At 45.1% G+C, this 22,404-nt stretch overlaps 1 protein-coding gene across 1 annotated transcript in view; it reads left to right on the top strand.

Annotated features, from left to right (window-relative positions):
* The window catches only part of GOT2 (glutamic-oxaloacetic transaminase 2), a 217,982-nt gene that overhangs the window by 62,481 nt on the left and 133,097 nt on the right, over positions 1 to 22,404 (top strand). The window contains exons 5-6 of the mRNA XM_069217465.1: positions 17,997 to 18,158; positions 18,333 to 18,437. Of these exons, the coding sequence (XP_069073566.1) occupies positions 17,997 to 18,158; positions 18,333 to 18,437 (267 nt within the window). The remainder of the gene's footprint in view (positions 1 to 17,996; positions 18,159 to 18,332; positions 18,438 to 22,404) is intronic.

Genomic DNA, 22,404 nt, shown 5'->3' with positions numbered 1-22,404 from the left:
GGGGTTAGTAGCCAATGGCTACTAGCCCTGAGGGTGGGTACACCCTCTTTGTGCCTCCTCCCAAGGGGAGGGGGTCACAATCCTAACCCTATTGGGGGAATCCTCCATCTGCAAGATGGAGGATTTCTAAAAGTCAGAGTCACCTCAGCTCAGGACACCTTAGGGGCTGTCCTGACTGGCCAGTGACTCCTCCTTGTTGCTTTTTTTGTTCCCTCCAGCCTTGCCGCCAAAAGTGGGGGCCGTGGCCGGAGGGGGCGGGCAACTCCACTAAGCTGGAGTGCCCTGCTGGGCTGTGACAAAGGGGTGAGCCTTTGAGGCTCACCGCCAGGTGTCACAGCTCCTGCCTGGGGGAGGTGTTGGCATCTCCACCCAGTGCAGGCTTTGTTACTGGCCTCAGAGTGACAAAGGCACTCTCCCCATGGGGCCAGCAACATGTCTCTGGTGTGGCAGGCTGCTGGAACTAGTCAGCCTACACAGACAGTCGGTTAAGTTTCAGGGGGCACCTCTAAGGTGCCCTCTGTGGTGTATTTTACAATAAAATGTACACTGGCATCAGTGTGCATTTATTGTGCTGAGAAGTTTGATACCAAACTTCCCAGTTTTCAGTGTAGCCATTATGGTGCTGTGGAGTTCGTGTTTGACAGACTCCCAGACCATATACTCTTATGGCTACCCTGCACTTACAATGTCTAAGGTTTTGTTTAGACACTGTAGGGGTACCATGCTCATGCACTGGTACCCTCACCTATGGTATAGTGCACCCTGCCTTAGGGCTGTAAGGCATGCTAGAGGGGTGTCTTACCTATACTGCATAGGCAGTGAGAGGCTGGCATGGCACCCTGAGGGGAGTGCCATGTCGACTTACTCGTTTTGTCCTCACTAGCACACACAAGCTGGCAAGCAGTGTGTCTGTGCTGAGTGAGAGGTCTCCAGGGTGGCATAAGACATGCTGCAGCCCTTAGAGACCTTCCTTGGCCTCAGGGCCCTTGGTACTAGAAGTACCAGTTACAAGGGACTTATCTGGATGCCAGGGTCTGCCAATTGTGGATACAAAAGTACAGGTTTGGGAAAGAACACTGGTGCTGGGGCCTGGTTAGCAGGCCTCAGCACACTTTCAATTGTAAACATAGCATCAGCAAAGGCAAAAAGTCAGGGGGCAACCATGCCAAGGAGGCATTTCCTTACACAACCCCCCCCCCCACCCCCCCCCAAACGAAAGAGGATGAGACTAACCTTTCCCAAGAGAGTCTTCATTTTCTAAGTGGAAGAACCTGGAAAGGCCATCTGCATTGGCATGGGCAGTCCCAGGTCTGTGTTCCACTATAAAGTCCATTCCCTGTAGGGAGATGGACCACCTCAACAGTTTAGGATTTTCACCTTTCATTTGCATCAGCCATTTGAGAGGTCTGTGGTCAGTTTGAACTAGGAAGTGAGTCCCAAAGAGGTATGGTCTCAGCTTCTTCAGGGACCAAACCACAGCAAAGGCCTCCCTCTCAATGGCACTCCAACGCTGCTCCCTGGGGAGTAACCTCCTGCTAATGAAAGCAACAGGCTGGTCAAGGCCATCATCATTTGTTTGGGACAAAACTGCCCCTATCCCATGTTCAGAGGCATCAGTCTGCACAATGAACTGCTTAGAATAATCTGGAGCTTTTAGAACTGGTGCTGAGCACATTGCTTGTTTCAGGGTGTCAAAGGCCTGTTGGCATTCCACAGTCCAGTTCACTTTCTTGGGCATTTTCTTGGAGGTGAGTTCAGTGAGGGCTGTCACAATGGATCCATATCCCTTCACAAACCTCCTGTAATACCCAGTCAAGCCAAGGAATGCCCTGACTTGAGTCTGGGTTTTTGGAGCTACCCAGTCCAGAATAGTCTGGATCTTGGGTTGGAGTGGCTGAACTTGGCCTCCACCTACAAGGTGGCCCAAGTAAACCACAGTTCCCTGCCCTATCTGGCATTTGGATGCCTTGATAGAGAGACCTGCAGATTGCAGAGCCTTCAAAACCTTCCTCAGGTGGACCAGGTGATCCTGCCAGGTGGAGCTAAAGACAGCAATATCATCAAGATAAGCTGTGCTAAAGGACTCCAAGCCAGCAAGGACTTGATTCACCAACCTTTGGAAGGTGGCAAGGGCATTCTTTAAACCAAAGGGCATAACAGTAAACTGATAATGCCCATCAGGTGTGGAGAATGCTGTTTTCTCTTTTGCTCCAGGTGCCATTTTTATTTGCCAGTACCCTGCTGTCAAGTCAAAGGTACTTAAGAATTTGGCAGCACCTAATTTATCTATGAGCTCATCAGCTCTTGGAATTGGATGAGCATCTGTCTTGGTGACAGAATTGAGCCCCCTGTAGTCCACACAAAACCTCATCTCTTTCTTTCCATCTTTGGTGTGAGGTTTGGGGACTAAGACCACTGGGCTAGCCCAGGGGCTGTCGGAGCGCTCAATTACTCCCAATTCCAGCATCTTGTGGACTTCCACCTTGATGCTTTCCTTAACATGGTCAGACTGTCTAAAGATTTTGTTTTTGACAGGCATGCTGTCTCCTGTGTCCACATCATGGGTACACAGGTGTGTCTGACCAGGGGTTAAGGAGAAGAGTTCAGGAAACTGTTGTAGGACTCTCCTACAATCAGCTTGCTGTTGGCCAGAGAGGGTGTCTGAGTAGATCACTCCATCTACTGTGCCATCTTTTGGGTCTGATGACAGAAGATCAGGGAGAGGTTCACTCTCTGCCTCCTGATCCTCATCTGTTACCATCAACAGATTCACATCAGCCCTGTCATGGAAGAGCTTAAGGCGGTTCACATGGATCACCCTCTTGGGGCTCCTGCTTGTGCCCAGGTCCACCAGGTAGGTGACCTGACTCTTCCTTTCTAGCACTGGGTAAGGGCCACTCCATTTGTCCTGGAGTGCCCTGGGAGCCACAGGCTCCAGAACCCAGACTTTCTGCCCTGGTTGGAACTCAACCAGTGCAGCCTTTTGGTCATACCAAAACTTCTGGAGCTGTTGGCTGGCCTCAAGGTTTTTGGTTGCCTTTTCCATGTACTCTGCCATTCTAGAGCGAAGGCCAAGTACATAGTCCACTATGTCCTGTTTAGGCTCATGGAGAGGTCTCTCCCAGCCTTCTTTAACAAGAGCAAGTGGTCCCCTTACAGGATGACCAAACAGAAGTTCAAAGGGTGAGAATCCTACTCCCTTCTGTGGTACCTCTCTGTAAGCGAAAAGCAGACATGGCAAGAGGACATCCCATCTCCTTTTGAGCTTTTCTGGGAGCCCCATGATCATGCTCTTTAATGTCTTGTTGAATCTCTCAACTAAGCCATTAGTTTGTGGATGGTAAGGTGTAGTGAATTTATAAGTCACTCCACACTCATTCCACATATGTTTCAGGTATGCTGACATGAAGTTGGTACCTCTGTCAGACACCACCTCCTTAGGGAAACCCACTCTGGTAAAGATACCAATGAGGGCCTTGGCTACTGCAGGGGCAGTAGTCGACCTAAGGGGAATAGCTTCAGGATACCTGGTAGCATGATCCACTACTACCAGGATATACATATTTCCTGAGGCTGTGGGTGGTTCTAGTGGACCAACTATGTCCACACCCACTCTTTCAAAGGGAACCCCCACCACTGGAAGTGGAATGAGGGGGGCCTTTGGATGCCCACCTGTCTTACCACTGGCTTGACAGGTGGGGCAGGAGAGGCAAAACTCCTTAACCATGTTGGACATATTGGGCCAGTAGAAGTGGTTGACTAACCTCTCCCACGTCTTGGTTTGTCCCAAATGTCCAGCAAGGGGAATGTCATGGGCCAATGTTAGGATGAACTCTCTGAACAGCTGAGGCACTACCACTCTCCTAGTGGCACCAGGTTTGGGGTCTCTGGCCTCAGTGTACAGGAGTCCATCTTCCCAATAGACCCTATGTGTTCCATTTTTCTTGCCTTTGGACTCTTCAGCAGCTTGCTGCCTAAGGCCTTCAAGAGAGGGACAGGTTTCTTGTCCCTTACACAGCTCCTCCCTTGAGGGTCCCCCTGGGCCTAAGAGCTCAACCTGATAAGGTTCAAGCTCCAAAGGCTCAGTTCCCTCAGAGGGCAGAACTCCTTCCTGAGAAGAGAGGTTCCCTTTCTTTTGCTGTGTTGCAGTTGGTTTCCCAACTGACTTTCCTGTTCTCTTGGTAGGCTGGGCCATTTTTCCAGACTCCAGCTCTACTTGTTCACCCTGTGCCTTGCATTGTGCCCTTGTTTTCACACACACCAGTTCAGGGATACCCAGCATTGCTGCATGGGTTTTTAGTTCTACCTCAGCCCATGCTGAGGACTCCAGGTCATTTCCAAGCAGACAGTCCACTGGGATATTTGAGGAGACCACCACCTGTTTCAGGCCATTGACCCCTCCCCATTCTAAAGTAACCATTGCCATGGGATGTACTTTTCTCTGATTGTCAGCGTTGGTGACTGTGTACGTTTTTCCAGTCAGGTATTGGCCAGGGGAAACCAGTTTCTCTGTCACCATGGTGACACTGGCACCTGTATCCCTCAGGCCCTCTATTCTAGTCCCATTAATTAAGAGTTGCTGTCTGTATTTTTGCATGTTAGGAGGCCAGACAGCTAGTGTGGCTAAATCCACCCCACCCTCAGAAACTAGAGTAGCTTCAGTGTGGACCCTGATTTGCTCTGGGCACACTGTTGATCCCACTTGGAGACTAGCCATACCAGTGTTACCTGGATGGGAGTTTGGAGTGGAACCTTTCTTGGGACAGGCCTTGTCTCCAGTTTGGTGTCCATGCTGTTTACAGCTATGACACCAGGCCTTTTTGGGATCAAAGTTTTTACCCTTGTACCCATTGTTTTGTGAAGAGGCTCTGGGCCCACCCTCCTGTGCATGTTTTTGGGGGCCTGTAGAAGACTCTTTACTATTTTTAGTTTTGGTTGTCTCATCACCCTTCCCCTGGGGAGTCTTTGTGACCCCTTTCTTTTGGTCACCCCCTGTTGAAGTCTTGGACACCCTTGTCTTGACCCAATGGTCCGCCTTCTTTCCCAATTCTTGGGGAGAAATTGGTCCTAGGTCTACCAGATGCTGATGCAGTTTATCATTGAAACAATTACTTAACAGGTGTTCTTTCACAAATAAATTGTACAACCCATCATAATTACTTACACCACTGCCTTGAATCCAACCATCTAGTGTTTTCACTGAGTAGTCTACAAAGTCAACCCAGGTCTGGCTCGAGGATTTTTGAGCCCCCCTGAATCTAATCCTATACTCCTCAGTGGAGAATCCAAAGCCCTCAATCAGGGTACCCTTCATGAGGTCATAAGATTCTGCATCTTGTCCAGAGAGTGTGAGGAGTCTATCCCTACACTTTCCTGTGAACATTTCCCAAAGGAGAGCACCCCAGTGAGATCTGTTCACTTTTCTGGTTACACAAGCCCTCTCAAAAGCTGTGAACCATTTGGTGATGTCATCACCATCTTCATATTTAGTTACAATCCCTTTGGGGATTTTCAACATGTCAGGAGAATCTCTGACCCTATTTATGTTGCTGCCACCATTGATGGGTCCTAGGCCCATCTCTTGTCTTTCCCTCTCTATGGCTAGGATCTGTCTTTCCAAAGCCAATCTTTTGGCCATCCTGGCTAACTGGATGTCCTCTTCACTGGGGCTATCCTCAGTGATTTCAGAGGTGTTGGTCTCTCCTGTGAGGGAACCAGCATCTCTGACTATTATTTTTGGAGTCAGGGTTTGAGGGACCCTGTTCTCCCTAGATAGGATTGGTAGGGGGGAATTGTCCTCCAAGTCACTATCCTCTTCCTCTGAGTTGCCACCCTCAGAGGGGTTGGCCTTTTCAAACTCTGCCAAAAGCTCCTGGAGCTGTATTTTGGTAGGTTTGGGGCCCATTGTTATTTTCTTTATTTTACAGAGTGACCTTAGCTCCCTCATCTTAAGATGGAGGTAAGGTGTGGTGTCGAGTTCCACCACAGTCACATCTGTGCTAGACATTTTGCTTCTAAAAGTTGGAATACTTTTTAAGAATCTACAACTGGTTCTAGAATCTAATTCAAACTTTTACAAACTTTTAAACTCTAAAAGAAATGCTAACAGGGACTAACACAAGGCCCTAGCAGGTCTTTTAAGAATTTAGAAAACTTTTCAAATTGCAAAAATCAATTTCTAATGACAATTTTGGAATTTGTCGTGTGATCAGGTATTGGCTGAGTAGTCCAGCAAATGCAAAGTCTTGTACCCCACCGCTGATCCACCAATGTAGGAAGTTGGCTCTGTATGTGCTATTTCAAAGTAAGGAATAGCATGCACAGAGTCCAAGGGTTCCCCTTAGAGGTAAAATAGTGGTAAAAAGAGATAATACTAATGCTCTATTTTGTGGTAGTGTGGTCGAGCAGTAGGCTTATCCAAGGAGTAGTGTTAAGCATTTGTTGTACATACACATAGACAATAAATGAGGTACACACACTCAGAGACAAATCCAGCCAATAGGTTTTTATATAGAAAAATATCTTTTCTTAGTTTATTTTAAGAACCACAGGTTCAAATTCTACATGTAATATCTCAGTCGAAAGGTATTGCAGGTAAGTACTTTAGGAACTTCAAATCATCAAAATTGCATGTATACTTTTCAAGTTATTCCCAAATAGCTGTTTTAAAAGTGGACACTTAGTGCAATTTTCACAGTTCCTAGGGGAGGTAAGTTTTTGTTAGGTTAACCAGGTAAGTAAGACACTTACAGGGCTTAGTTCTTGGTCCAAGGTAGCCCACCGTTGGGGGTTCAGAGCAACCCCAAAGTCACCACACCAGCAGCTCAGGGCCGGTCAGGTGCAGAGTTCAAAGTGGTGCCCAAAACGCATAGGCTAGAATGGAGAGAAGGGGGTGCCCCGGTTCCGGTCTGCTTGCAGGTAAGTACCCGCGTCTTCGGAGGGCAGACCAGGGGGGTTTTGTAGGGCACCGGGGGGACACAAGCCCACACAGAAATTTCACCCTCAGCAGCGCGGGGGCGGCCGGGTGCAGTGTAGAAACAAGCGTCGGGTTTGTAATGGAAGTCAATGGGAGATCTAGGGATCTCTTCAGCGCTGCAGGCAGGCAAGGGGGGGGTTCCTCGGGGAAACCTCCACTTGGTCAAGGGAGAGGGACTCCTGGGGGTCACTCCTCCAGTGAAAGTCCGGTCCTTCAGGTCCTGGGGGCTGCGGGTGCAGGGTCTCTCCCAGGTGTCGGGACTTAGGATTCAAAGAGTCGCGGTCAGGTGAAGCCTCGGGATTCCCTCTGCAGGCGGCGCTGTGGGGGCTCAGGGGGGACAGGTTTTTGTACTCACAGTCTTAGAGTAGTCCTGGGGTCCCTCCTGAGGTGTTGGATCGCCACCAGCCGAGTCGGGGTCGCCGGGTGCAGTGTTGCAAGTCTCACGCTTCTTGCGGGGAGCTTGCAGGGTTCTTTAAAGCTGCTGGAAACAAAGTTGCAGCTTTTCTTGGAGCAGGTCCGCTGTCCTCGGGAGTTTCTTGTCTTTTCGAAGCAGGGGCAGTCCTCAGAGGATGTCGAGGTCGCTGGTCCCTTTGGAAGGCGTCGCTGGAGCAGGATCTTTGGAAGGCAGGAGACAGGCCGGTGAGTTTCTGGAGCCAAGGCAGTTGTCGTCTTCTGGTCTTCCTCTGCAGGGGTTTTTCAGCTAGGCAGTCCTTCTTCTTGTAGTTGCAGGAATCTAATTTTCTAGGGTTCAGGGTAGCCCTTAAATACTAAATTTAAGGGCGTGTTTTAGGTCTGGGGGGTTAGTAGCCAATGGCTACTAGCCCTGAGGGTGGGTACACCCTCTTTGTGCCTCCTCCCAAGGGGAGGGGGTCACAATCCTAACCCTATTGGGGGAATCCTCCATCTGCAAGATGGAGGATTTCTAAAAGTCAGAGTCACCTCAGCTCAGGACACCTTAGGGGCTGTCCTGACTGGCCAGTGACTCCTCCTTGTTGCTTTTTTTGTTCCCTCCAGCCTTGCCGCCAAAAGTGGGGGCCGTGGCCGGAGGGGGCGGGCAACTCCACTAAGCTGGAGTGCCCTGCTGGGCTGTGACAAAGGGGTGAGCCTTTGAGGCTCACCGCCAGGTGTCACAGCTCCTGCCTGGGGGAGGTGTTAGAATCTCCACCCAGTGCAGGCTTTGTTACTGGCCTCAGAGTGACAAAGGCACTCTCCCCATGGGGCCAGCAACATGTCTCTGGTGTGGCAGGCTGCTGGAACTAGTCAGCCTACACAGACAGTCGGTTAAGTTTCAGGGGGCACCTCTAAGGTGCCCTCTGTGGTGTATTTTACAATAAAATGTACACTGGCATCAGTGTGCATTTATTGTGCTGAGAAGTTTGATACCAAACTTCCCAGTTTTCAGTGTAGCCATTATGGTGCTGTGGAGTTCGTGTTTGACAGACTCCCAGACCATATACTCTTATGGCTACCCTGCACTTACAATGTCTAAGGTTTTGTTTAGACACTGTAGGGGTACCATGCTCATGCACTGGTACCCTCACCTATGGTATAGTGCACCCTGCCTTAGGGCTGTAAGGCCTGCTAGAGGGGTGTCTTACCTATACTGCATAGGCAGTGAGAGGCTGGCATGGCACCCTGAGGGGAGTGCCATGTCGACTTACTCGTTTTGTCCTCACTAGCACACACAAGCTGGCAAGCAGTGTGTCTGTGCTGAGTGAGAGGTCTCCAGGGTGGCATAAGACATGCTGCAGCCCTTAGAGACCTTCCTTGGCATCAGGGCCCTTGGTACTAGAAGTACCAGTTACAAGGGACTTATCTGGATGCCAGGGTCTGCCAATTGTGGATACAAAAGTACAGGTTAGGGAAAGAACACTGGTGCTGGGGCCTGGTTAGCAGGCCTCAGCACACTTTCAATTGTAAACATAGCATCAGCAAAGGCAAAAAGTCAGGGGGCAACCATGCCAAGGAGGCATTTCCTTACACTTGCCTTTCAAGAAAAGGACAAGCAGCCAAAGGTGGCAAGACAGACAACTCTGCCTCCATCTCCACCAGCATCAATGCACATATCACCGGTAGTCACTCCACCACTGATGCAATCCCCAACTCATACTGCAATGAGTCCGGATGATTCCGACGCATGGGACCTTTCTGATGCGCCAGTATCGGATAACAGCCCAGACTGTTACCCAGCGAGACCGTCTCCACCTGAGGACAGTACATCCTACACGCAGGTGGTCTCGAGCAACTGCTTTTCATAATGTCACCTTGCATGCAGAACCGATTGAGGATGAATTTTTGTTTAATACACTATCCTCCACTCATAGCCAATACCAGAGCTTACCTATGCTCCCTGGAATGCTAAAACACTCCAAACAGGTGTTTCAGGAGCCTGTGAAGGGCAGGGCCATAACTCCAAGGGTGGAGAAAAAGTACAAGCCACCGCCTACAGACCCTGTGTATATCACACAGCAATTAACACCAGACTCTGTGGTAGTCGGGGCAGCTCGCAAGAGAGCAAACTCTCACATCTCGGGAGACGCACCACCTCCAGACAAGGAGATTCGCAAATTCGACGCTGCAGGGAAAAGGGTTGCAGCACAAGCAGCAAACCAATGGCGCATTGCCAACTCACAAGCACTTCTGGCAAGATATGATGGGGCTCATTGGGATCAAATGCAGCATTTCATAGAACACTTACCTAAAGAGTTCCAGAAAAGAGCACAACAAGTGGTGGAGGAAGGACAAAGTATCTCAAATAATCAGATACGGTCCGCAATGGATGCAGCAGATACAGCTGCAAGGACAGTAAATACTGCAGTAACAATAAGGAGACACGCATGGTTGTGTACGTCAGGATTCAAGCCGGAAATACAAGCCGTGCTGAATATGCCTTTTAATGGACAGCAGTTGTTTGGGCCGGAGGTGGACACTATCGAAAAACTTAGACACTGATACGGCCAAAGCCATGGGCGCACTCTACTCCCCACAGAGCAGAGGCACATTTTGCAAAACACAGTTTAGAGGGGGGTTTCGAGGACAAGCTACAGAACCCACAACCTCACAAACAAGGCCCACTTATCAAAGTCCATATCAGCGGGGAACTTTTCGGGGGCAATATAGAGGGGGACAATTCCAAAAGAATAGAGGGAAGTTCCAAAGCCCCAAAACTCCTCAAAACAAGCAGTGACTTCCAAGTCACAAATCCCCAACACATTACACCAGTGGGGGGGAGACTAAGCAATTTTTACAAACATTGGGAGGAGATAACAGACACTTGGGTACTGGCAATTATCCAGCATGGTTATTGCATAGAATTTCTCAGATTCCTTCCAAACGTTCCACCGAAAACACATGTCAAAACAACGCATGGATCTTCTAGGACTAGAGATCCAGGCACTGCTACAAAAAGGAGCAATAGAATTAGTACCAATTCAACAGAAAGGAACAGGAGTTTACTCGCTGTACTTTCTCATACCCAAAAAGGACAAAACACTGAGACCTATATTAGATCTCAGAACATTAAATACCTACATCAAATCAGACCACTTTCACATGGTGACATTACAAGACGTAATCCCACTGCTCAAACAACAAGACTACATGACGACACTAGACCTAAAGGATGCATATTTCCATATACCAATACATCCTTTACACAGAAAGTACCTAAGATTTGTATTCAAAGGGTTACATTACCAATTCAAGGTGTTGCCATTCGGAATAACGACTGCGCCAAGAGTTTTTACAAAATGCCTGGCAGTAGTAGCTGCACATATCCAAAGGCAGCAAATACATGTGTTCCTGTACCTAGACGATTGGTTAATCAAAACCAACACACTAGAAAGGTGTTCGCAACACACAAAGTACGTTATAGAAACCCTACACAAACTAGGTTTCTCAATCAATTGCACAAAGTCACACATTCGGCCGTGTCAAACACAGCAATACTTAGGGGCAACAATCGACACAGCAAGAGCGATTGCCACTCCAAGTCCACAAAGAGTACAAGCATTTCACAATGTAATACAGGTCATGTATCCATACCAAAGAATACAAGTCAAAATAGTAATGAAACTCCTAGGCATGATGTCCTCATGCATAGCCATTGTCCCAAACGCAAGATTGCACATGCAGCCCTTACGACAGTGCCTAGCATCACAATGGTCACAAGCACAGGGTCAACTTCTAGATCTAGTGTTGATAGACCGCCAAACATACACCTCGCTTCAATGGTGGAACAATATAAATTTAAACCAAGGGCTGCCTTTTCAAGACCCAGTGCCCCAATACGTAATAATTCCAGATGCCTCCATGATAGGGTGGGGGAGCACACCTCAATCAACACAGCATTCAGGGACAATGGGACTCTCGGCAAAAACAGTTTCACATAAATCGCATAGAACTATTGGCAGTATTTCTAGCGTTAAAAGCATTTCAACCAATTATAGGCCACAAACATATTCTTGTCAAAACAGACAACATGACAACGATGTATTACCTAAACAAACAAGGAGGAACACACTCAACACAGTTGTGTCTCCTGACACAGAAAATATGGCATTGGGCGATACACAACCACATTCGCCTAATAGCACAGTTCATTCCAGGGATTCAGAATCAGTTAGCAGACAATCTCTCTCTGGATCACCAACAGATCCACAAATGGGAGATTCACCCCCAAATACTACACACTTACTTCCAAAATTGGGGAACACCACAAATAGACCTGTTTGCAACAAAAGAAAACGCAAAATGCCAAAACTTCACGTCCAGGTACCCACAAGATCAGTCTCTGGGCAATGCGTAATGGATGAGTTGGTCAGGGATATTTGCATACGCTTTTCCCCCTCTCCCACTCCTTCCATATCTAGTAAACAAGTTGAGTCAAAACAAACTCAAACTCATAGCACCAACTTGGGCAAGACAACCTTGGTACACAACAATACTAGACCTCTCAGTAGTGCCTCATATCAAACTACCAAACAGACCAGGTCTGTTAACTCAACACAATCAACAAATCAGACACCCCAATCCAGCATCGCTGAATCTAGCAATTTGGCTCCTGAAGTCTTAGAGTTCGGACACTTAGACCTTACACAGGAATGTATGGAAGTCATAAAACAAGCTAGAAAACCAACCACTAGACATTGCTATGCAAATAAATGGAAAAGGTTTGTTTATTATTGCCATAATAATCAAATTCAACCCTTACACGCATCTGCTAAAGACATCGTAATCTACTTACTACATTTACAAAAGTCAAAACTAGCTTTTTCATCCATTAAGATACATGTTGCCGCAATTTCAGCTTACCTGCAAATTACCCACTCAACTTCACTATTTAGGATACCAAAAGCCTTTATGGAAGGACTAAAAAGAATTATAAAAGCCTTTATGGAAGGACTAAAAAGAATTATACCACCAAGACCACCACCAGTTCCTTCATGGAACCTCAACATTGTCTTAACACGACTCATGGGCCCACCTTTTGAGCCCATGCACTCATGTGAAATGCAATATTTAACATGGAAAGTTGCATTTCTAATTGCCATCACATTTCTAAGAAGAGTCAGTGAAATCCAAGCATTTATCATACAAGAACCATTTATTCAAATACACAAGCATAAAGTAGTTCTACAGACAAATCCAAAATTTTTACCAAAAGTCCTATCACCGTTCCACTTGAATCAAACAGTAGAACTACCAGTGTTCTTCCCAGAGCCAGATTCTGTAGCTGAAAGAGCACTACATACATTAGACATCAAAAGAGCGTTAATGTACTACATTGACAGAACTAAACAAATTTGGAAAACAAAACAATTATTTGTTGCTTTCCAAAAACCTCATTCAGGAAATCCAATTTCCAAACAAGGCATTGCTAGATGGATAGTTAAATGCATTCAAACCTGTTATCTCAAGGCAAAGAGACAACTGCCTATTACACCAAAGGCACACTCCACTAGAAAGAAGGGTGCTACTATGGCCTTTCTAGGAAACATTCCAATGACTGAAATATGTAAGGCAGCCACATGGTCTATGCCTCATACGTTTACCAAACACTACTGCGTGGAGGTGTTAACAGCACAACAAGCCACAGTAGGACAAGCAGTACTACGAACTTTGTTTCAAACAACTTCAACTCCTACAGGCTGAACCACCGCTTTTGGGGAGATAACTGCTTACTAGTCTATGCAAAGCATGTGTATCTGCAGCTACACATGCGATCGAACGGAAAATGTCACTTACCCAGTGTACATCTGTTCGTGGCATGAGACGCTGCAGATTCACATGCGCCCGCCTGCCTCCCCGGGAGCCTGTAGCCGTTTGAATTTGATCTTGAGCATTCGTAAATTTGTAAATATATCGCTTTAAACAACAGTATGTACATAAATATTTACTCCATTGCATGGGCACTATTACTATAATACACAACTCCTACCTCACCCTCTGCGGGGAAAACAATCTAAGATGGAGTCGACGCCCATGCGCAATGGAGCCGAAAGGGGAGGAGTCCCTCGATCTCGTGACTCGAAAGACTTCTTCGAAGAAAAACAACTTGTAACACTCCGAGCCCAACACTATATGGCGGGATGTGCAAAGCATGTGAATCTGCAGTGTCTCATGCCACAAACAGATGTATAGATGGGTAAGTGACATTTTTTATATATATATATATATATATATATATATATATATATATATATATATATATATATATATTCCTAACACATTACATCCACTTACTTTCACACTACTTCCGTTTCAAGTACCAAACTCCTTCCACTCTACGCTATAATACCGTACACCACTCCACTCTATGCTGTTCACTCTGCCATCCCACCCTACACCACGCCGCTGTACTACGCTCTACAGTATTCCACTGAATTCAACTCTACCCTACTCCATTGTATGCCAATCCACCCTACGCTACTCCACTCCTCTCTACTCTGTTGCTGTCTGTACTATTCCACTCTACGCTGCTCCTTTTTACGCTGCTCCACTCTATTTGACTTTACTCCACTCTATGCTGTTCCACTACATGCAACTCCACTCTATGGTGGTCTACTGTATGCCACTTCAGTCTCGCCCCCCCCAAAACTCCATGACACTGTAATCACATGATCTCACTCTACACCAGCCTGTGCCAATTGAGTTCACTCTGTTTTACTACCCTCTACAACGCTGTACCCCCTCCACTGTACCAAACTGTGCTATTCCACTGTACAACACTGTCACTTTCTGTCCAGACTCTCCTTATACAACACCGTAGTCTGCTTTGCTTCTTCCCTACACACTACTCCACAACACTGTGCAACTCCCTCAATGACACTCCACCACAATTTAATCTACTCTGTAACACACTACTCCACAATTCCCCTATACCCCAGTCCACTCAACAGTTCTGTATGCCACTCAAGTCTACAACACTCTATGCCACTCTACTGTACCCCACACTACCAAACTTCTCTCCATAACACTGTACTCCACGCCACTCCACAACCATTTCTTACATGATGATGTACTCCACTTTGATACACTACGCAACTCCCTCTGTCGCTTAACCCTACTCTACTCTGCTGTGCTCAGCTCCACTCTACCATAGTTCACTGTACACTTCTCCATTCTGCCCAACTCCACTCCACTGTATTCCGCTCTAGAACACTACTCAACACTGTAATGCTCTCCAGTCTACCATATAGTACTTCACTCTACCATACACTACTTAACTCTGAAACACTTCACTATACATCAGCAAATTCTAGTCTATACAAGTTTGTGCCACTTTAGTTTACTCTACCACTCTACACAACTCCCTCTTTACCACTCTGCTCCATTTTACTGCACTGGACTCTGACACTACTCCATTCTACTCCAGTTCTACTCTCTACAGTACTCTATACTGCTGTACAAGACTGTATGCCAATCTACTCTACCACACTTTACGGCACTCATCTGTTAAACACTCTTATCCACTCTGTCGCACTTCAACCTACAACACGCAAGTGCACTCCACTGTATGACACAGCACTCCACTGTGAGACTTTACTCCACTATATGATATGCCAAGACATTCAACTTCACTCTATAACACTTTACTTCCCTCTGTGTGTCCCCGATCAACTCCATTCTAATACACTGTACAATACTTTACCCGACTCTACTCCACTATTCAACACTCCACTTTACAAAACTGTATTACATTCTGTTCCTGTACACTCCACTGTACAACACTCTACCCCACGAGACTGTCCAACTGTCTGACACAGCACTTCAGTCTGAGACGGCAATCCAATTTGACACTTTACTCAACTCTATGCTACACTTCCACTCTACAACACATAAATCCACTCTTATACTTTACACTACATTACTACACTCAACTCCACTTTACTCCATTTCGCAACACTTTAGCACGTTACATCACTCTGTGCCACTGTACTACAATCCACTAAACTCTGTGCAATTCCACTCTACAAGACTACTACACGATAGGACACTCTATTCCACTCTATGCCCATCCACTCTATGCCACTGTACTACACTGTGACACTATAGGACGTGCCACTTCCCTCCTGTTCGTGACACTCCACTATGCTATGCACCTTGCTGTGTGACACTTTCCTCCACTATACCGTAGTCCATCGTACGGCATGCCACTTTGACGTTGCCCTATACACACTACAGTATACAAGGCTCTCCACCTCTCTACTGTACGAGACTCCACTCTACAACACTGAAATATATAATGCCACTAAACTCCACTCAATGCCACTACATTGTAGAACACTGTATTCTGCTCTTTGCCACCGTACAACATTACTCAACGATACTTCAGTCGATAATATTCAAGGTGGTACTGTATAACACCACTCCTCTTTACAACACTCCACTCCACTATATGACCACCATGGCACTCTACTGTATAACACTTTATTCCACTATACCTAGTGCCAGTCACTCTGTTCCGTTGTCCTACACATTACTCTACAACACTTCTTGTAAAAATACTGAGCTGAATGACACTCGAACCTATGATTTGAAACCCATTTTTTGTAGAAAAAATAAAAACCTTTAAAAATTAATTAAAAAAAGCAATGGTAGAAGTTAGAAGTAGTTAGGAAAACTATTTCCATAGAAAATCCAATTCAAAATTATAAAGTCACAAAATTCATAAACCCCTGTTAAATAACTCCGTTGCAGCTGCATACACCATCTTGCCTCTCTCTCCACACTACATTAACTATAGCTCGCCACTCTACCATGCTGTGCTCTCACAAATCATATAATTTGAGATGTGTTTATATATGCTATGATTTCACATGATATAAGTTATGTATTATGCATGGTAGCATACTAATGCATGGAGATGGGGCAGGTTATAGGTAATGTGGTGTGGCGAATGAGCCAGCAAGACTGTAAGTAGGTGAGCGACTTAGTTATTTGTATGTGTTGCTTAAATTTTAAATTTAAGTTATAACTAACTTTAGTTTTTTGTAATGTTTGTATAGTTCAATTTGAGTTGGTGTAGAAATAATTAACAAAGTTTAGCTACTTATAACTTAGATTACACCTGTTTTCTTAAAGTAGGATAAAGCTAAGAACTTGTGGAAATGTGTTGATTTCTTTTTTTTTTTTTTTTTTTCTAGTCCCCACTGGTCATCACTCCCATTTGTGAAGAGCCTACATTGGCTAACTATAGTATCACAAATGGAGTTTAGAACACATACTGTGGTCTAAAAGGGTTTTAACCAGGACAGTTACAAAGTTCTGGTAATAAAGGCTTCATTAGCATTCTAGGTAGGTCTGGTCAGATACTGCAGATACTGAATACCCCTCATTTATAGGAGCATGCTAGCGGGCAAACAGTTGCAAGTGGTAAACACTCTTCTTTGGATATCCTCCCCATCTACATCAATCAGTCTCTAAGCTTGGACATTTCTAAGAGAAAGCTAAACATTCATTTATTTAGCATTGTTACATTTCAGTTGGGTACCGTAGAACACCTGGATACCATTTATTTTAGGTGCTTTACAAAGAACTGAGCTGGGTTTGAGGGGGGTAGATATTGGCTGGCTTCAATTGTTGAACTGTTTCCTGAAAATCTTGTATGGGGCTTAGCGATATGGAAAGGGCAGTTGTGTTACCGAGATAAGAAAAAGCAATCATCTGTGCTGTTAGTCTGGTTGTTGGAGGAGGATTTTTAATGTACGAGAATTTGAAGAGAAGTGTAGTGATTTGTCCTGTTGATTTTTAAATGGTTTGTCTTGTCTGATGGATAGGAAGTGATTTAGAAGTAAGTAAGGAAATTCTCTTGGAAACAGTAACTTTATCGCTCCCTTAGCCAACTTTAACACCCCCCACCTCACCCAACAGGCCTCCTACCTGCTCTATATGAATAAACACCTTATTTGTGAACTTCCAAAGTCCCATATTTGGTTGCTGCAAGGCCACAAAGGAAGAGCAGCCAACTTATTCAGTGTTTTTTTTTTTTTTTTTTTTTTTTTTTTTTTTTCCTCTTTCATGCTTTGGGCAGTATTAGGTAATTTAGAACTGGCCTTTTGTATGCAAGAATGTTTGCAGTTGAAGTCTATCCATAGAGGATCCTCCACGGGTGGTGTCCAGAGACCTAGCTTTGCACTGTGTAAAGCATGTGTTGTTCCCTTCTTCGCTTGCTAGATCCTTCCTCACCCACCCATAACCTTACCCTTTCATATCGGTGCCTCAACTCACTGTGCTGACCTTGCACATATACAGGAAGACTGAAATGACTGGTCTGAACTCCCTACTGTATTAATGGCTTTCTCATCCTAGATGTGTCTCAGTTCAATGAGCTAGAATGTGTAGCTGTGTCCACCTAATTCAGTATATTTGTCAGTTGCCCTTTAAGGTTTGATAGGCTATTTTGCAGTGGGTAAGCATCGAGTAGAATGGTTATTTTGCCAATATAACTTCAAATAATTTGATGTCCTTTTGTTTTCTTTTCCTTTTCTTTTGTTTTCTTTTCCTTTTTTTACTTCAGGAAAGATTTTATAATCGAAGCCGTGATGTGTACCTGCCTAAGCCATCCTGGGGTAACCACACCCCTATTTTCCGGGATGCTGGCCTGCAGCTGAAGGCATACCGCTACTATGATCCCAAGACCTGTGGTTTCGATTTTGCTGGGGCACTTGATGATATTTCTGTGAGTGTCTGTCGGCCCACCTTTTTCTGCATTCTGTATGTAATACTCTGGTGTACAACTGCACTAATCAATCTGTGGACACAAGATTTCCTTTTGGAAAGCCTGCTCATCTACTGGTTGGAGCTCATTAACTTTTGTAATTTACTAATGCATTGTTCTTGTTGTCATTGGCAGAAAATTCCTGAACAAAGCATCATCCTCTTCCATGCTTGTGCTCACAACCCTACTGGTGTGGACCCCCGTCCAGAGCAGTGGAAGGAGCTGGCAGCCTTGGTAAAGGTGAGTACATCTAATGATTTCCTTCAGGATGAAGGCGAGTAGCATCACAGGTAACTGTTATATAACTAGTTACATATTTGAGTTGCCGGATATGAACAACTCTCAAGCTATTATCATATTGGGATGAAAACTGATGTGCCTCTGTTTGAAGTTGAAGAGCTCCCATTTTTTTTTTCAGTGAGCATATCTTATGCATTAATGAACAGCAATCACAGAGCCATCATTGTGGCTCCACCAAAGCAGTGAAAGGATTGTCCGATTGATATTACAATGCACAGGCACTCCATTTTCCAACTTTAGATCTGCCTCCACCCTATGACATGGCAGGAATCTGCTTCTCCAAGCTCTCATTCCCACTAGATAGGATATTTCAATTTCTAACCAGGTGATCTATTGTTAAAGACTGTACAGGGTGGACCTTTAGCCCTTTGCTCCCGCACATGACCATAGCAATGTTTCACAAGGAGTCTGCTCCCTTGTCACGGCCCTTGTAAAGAAGAATCCAAGCTGACTGCCGGGAAAAGGCATTAGTATTTTCAGCATTGCCAATCGGCTGTGAACCCCAACTAATGCATTTCCTCTCAGTAACCTTGGATTCTTCTTTGCCCTGAGCAAAGGTGTTAATGATGCCTTAATCAAACGATCACTGAACACTCTACGGACTGCCTCATACCACAACAAATTCTTGTGATCTGCAGGCCTGGTGAAAACTGAGGGTTAAAGTGTAAAGGGGTGCACAATGATTCCCTCCAGCAAAGTTAAATAATCCCAAGTAGCAAAAATTGTCTTGCTCACAGACCAGAGATATACATTGTGTGGTCTGTCTGCTTTGGTTAACAATAAAGTCCCATTGTGATCTGCCTGCCATGGTCTGGTCCATGCAGACCCACTGTTGTCTGGATTCTCAGCTGGTCCACTCCTCTAGTAGTCTCAAGTGGTTAACATGATATTACCATATATTAGGACAACCCAACCCTTTGAGTGTGGACCACCTGTATCTCCATGGCAACTCTGAGCTTTTTCCCCTCCCCATACATGGTTAAGAACAAGTGACTGAAAATTTACTAGATAGCTATAGTAGCCATGCTTATTGCCTGGACAAGTACAAGCATAGGAGTAAAATGTTAACTTGACTGTGTTTATCCTGCTCAGCCAACACACACACCGCCTTCAACCTCCCCACATCAGCTCTAACCTTGTCCCTAGGACTTAGCCGATTTTCACTGAGAATGGTGTCCAGAGATCTTGTTGGGTTTCGTTAGTGCTCAGAGACAAAATAAGGACTTGATTTACTGTGTGGTTTATTTTAAAATCCAGTGCTGCTTTAAGATTTTCAAGCTTAGTCCCCATTGCTTTCAAAGACTTTTCAGATTCATTCCAGGACGGAAGATTATCTGCAAATAAAATGACTTTGTTCAAAGAGTCTTCAAAGGGTATTCCGACAGTATTATTCTGTAGTTGCACCCGAACTGTGATGGACTCTATCAACCAAAGTGTATTGGAGAAGAGATGGGGGGGGGACATACCTGGGTGCTACATTGGTGAAACAAAAAGGTAATTGAGCAGCCACCGTTAAGTAATATTCTGGCCAAAGAATCTGTATTAATAGCCCGAAGCCAATTAAGACCACCACCCGAATCCCATTCTGAAAACATCTTAGAGAAAATACCAACTAACCTGTTCAATCACCTTTACTGCGTCTAAAGCTAAAAGAATTGCAGGCAGTCTTTAACCATTAACTTTTTTTTCTAAAAGATGTTGGTCTTCATAAGATCTTCATGTGTTTTGTCTACATGGGATTAAGCCTAATCTACTTCCGTGTGAACAAGGAACATATTTAAAATATTAACCAGGATTAACCAATGCAAAGAGACAAAAGGTAAGCTCCGAGGGGTCCTTACCGTGTCAGTCCCCTTCGGAGAAGGTATTAACAGTTAACTAGTACTGGAGCAAGGTCCCCAAAAGTTGCATACATGCTTATGTAATAGACAATCTGGGCATGGGTCCTTTCTGGAACTCCTTCCATTAATGGCCTAGAGGACCTTGCCTTCAGTTATGAGGTTGTTCATCTCATTGTGTAAGTTTCATGTTAGTTTCAGTAATGGTCTGTGTATGTAGGACCCAGTTTTTCTGCAGTTTTATAAAAGCTATTGTGTTTTTTTTTTTTTTTCCTCGCTATAAATGACCTCCCCTTTAGTATTCCTTATCTCTTAGATGAGTCTCTTGTTTGTTTGGGATTTGAGTCTATTTGCTATGTATCCCACTTTGTTTTCAGTTTCATACATTAATTGCCATAGTTGAAGGAGAAGCCTTTTAGCATTGTCTGTTAGTAAGACATGAAGCTGTCTCTCTGTTCTATTTGTAGCGTATAGTAGTTTTAGATAATTGTGTTACTATAAAGCCTCAAGCTCCTGTTTTGTTCTTAAGCCTTTGGTCCCTGTATGACTTCCTTAAGTGAAAACCAGTTTGTGGTTTGTGATGTGGGGCCCCTACCATTAATTTTCAGAATAGATGATCTTGCGTGCATAGTTTCAGTTTAATGCTCTGGGGCCCTAAACATATATTCATTTGGGCGCACCACATTGTTTAGTTGCAATGTTACAAACCCAATTGACAGCTGAGGCCCGCTTAACATGATCCAAGAAAGACGTTTTGCCCTCACGTTTCATCCACTTCTCCCATTCCCCTCTGAGAAAGGAAAAAAACTGTTGATGCCTGTGTAAGAACTGTGGGAGAAGAAAGTAAAGCCATGTTGATCTCAGTGTGGTCCTCTCCGAACATCCACCAGTCCCATTTCTCGAGCAACATCTTGAAGGGCCTGACTCTGCATACTGGACACGCAAGACCACTACTGAATCTCTTCAGGTCACCATATCATACCAAACCATATAGAAGTACTTTGGTGAGGCACGACCCTTCTGAAATATCAGTTCATGTTTCTAAAAGACAGGATTAAGGATTTCTGTTGAGCATTCGGAGCTTATGTGTTAGCCAGTAAAAGGAGTCTACACTGTCCAAACCCCGCCCACCTCCCCAATGGATATAATGATTCTCTCATAGGGGATTTTCATGTATAGTCATAAGCGGTGAATAGTTCCGCCCGCCTGCATGGACCCCGGAGCACTTTTTCCAATGTAACTTCTTAAGCGTTCATGTTCGCCTTACTTCAGTAAGGCCTGTTAAGTCACTTAAAACTGTCCATATGCAGCCTAGAGGAAAGGCCACAGTGTCCCAAGATTCTTCATCCAGTTTAAAAAAAGTTAAAATTAAGGACGATGCATTCAAATACCTTTTAAGAGTTGAAAATTAGGAACAAAGTCTTTCACAAACCTTTTTACAAGGCAAAATAATGATGGATTGCAGGGCAGTGTAGCCCATAGGTTGCCATTATCAATGAGAAAAAGGAGACTGTGACTTTAAGAAGAGCCAGTCCTCCAGTATGCGGTCATGCCTAGAGTGAGGCAGTTACCTCGGTTCTTTTTTCCGGCACCTGCTGACAGGATCCTGGGAAATTGAGCTCGACTTTATAGGTTTTTTTTTCCTCCAAAAAATCAGTGAAATTTTCAGTGACAACTGTTTCACTTGACGTCTTTTGACTTTCTTTCTTCAATTTGGTCTTTTTCTGACTGGATTTAGGCCCAAGATGTAGCAGGAAAAAAACCAAAACAGACCCTCATGATGTCTGTATTATCTGCCTACCATCCTCACATCTTCCTGCCTCATTTAATATCTGCAGGACATTTTCCAGACGTACCGTGTGTGACAGGGAAAAGATTTGCCTTCAAGGAAAAGCAGAAAGGCGACACCAGCAAGAAGCCAGTGGGACCTCTGTGCGAGGTGAAGGTCAGTCTTCCACCAGAGCTCTTCCCTCTGGCTCCAGCAGATGTGGAAGGTCAGAGGCGTTTTTCAGGCAGAAAACTCTTTCGGTCCACGTTGAGAAGATAAACGTCAAGAGCAGCTCCGGCAC

This window comes from Pleurodeles waltl, chromosome 12 (assembly GCF_031143425.1).
Source record: "Pleurodeles waltl isolate 20211129_DDA chromosome 12, aPleWal1.hap1.20221129, whole genome shotgun sequence".
Lineage (NCBI taxonomy): Eukaryota > Metazoa > Chordata > Amphibia > Caudata > Salamandridae > Pleurodeles > Pleurodeles waltl.
Note: the sequence above shows the minus strand (reverse complement) of the source record. Positions and strands in the feature narration are given on the sequence as shown.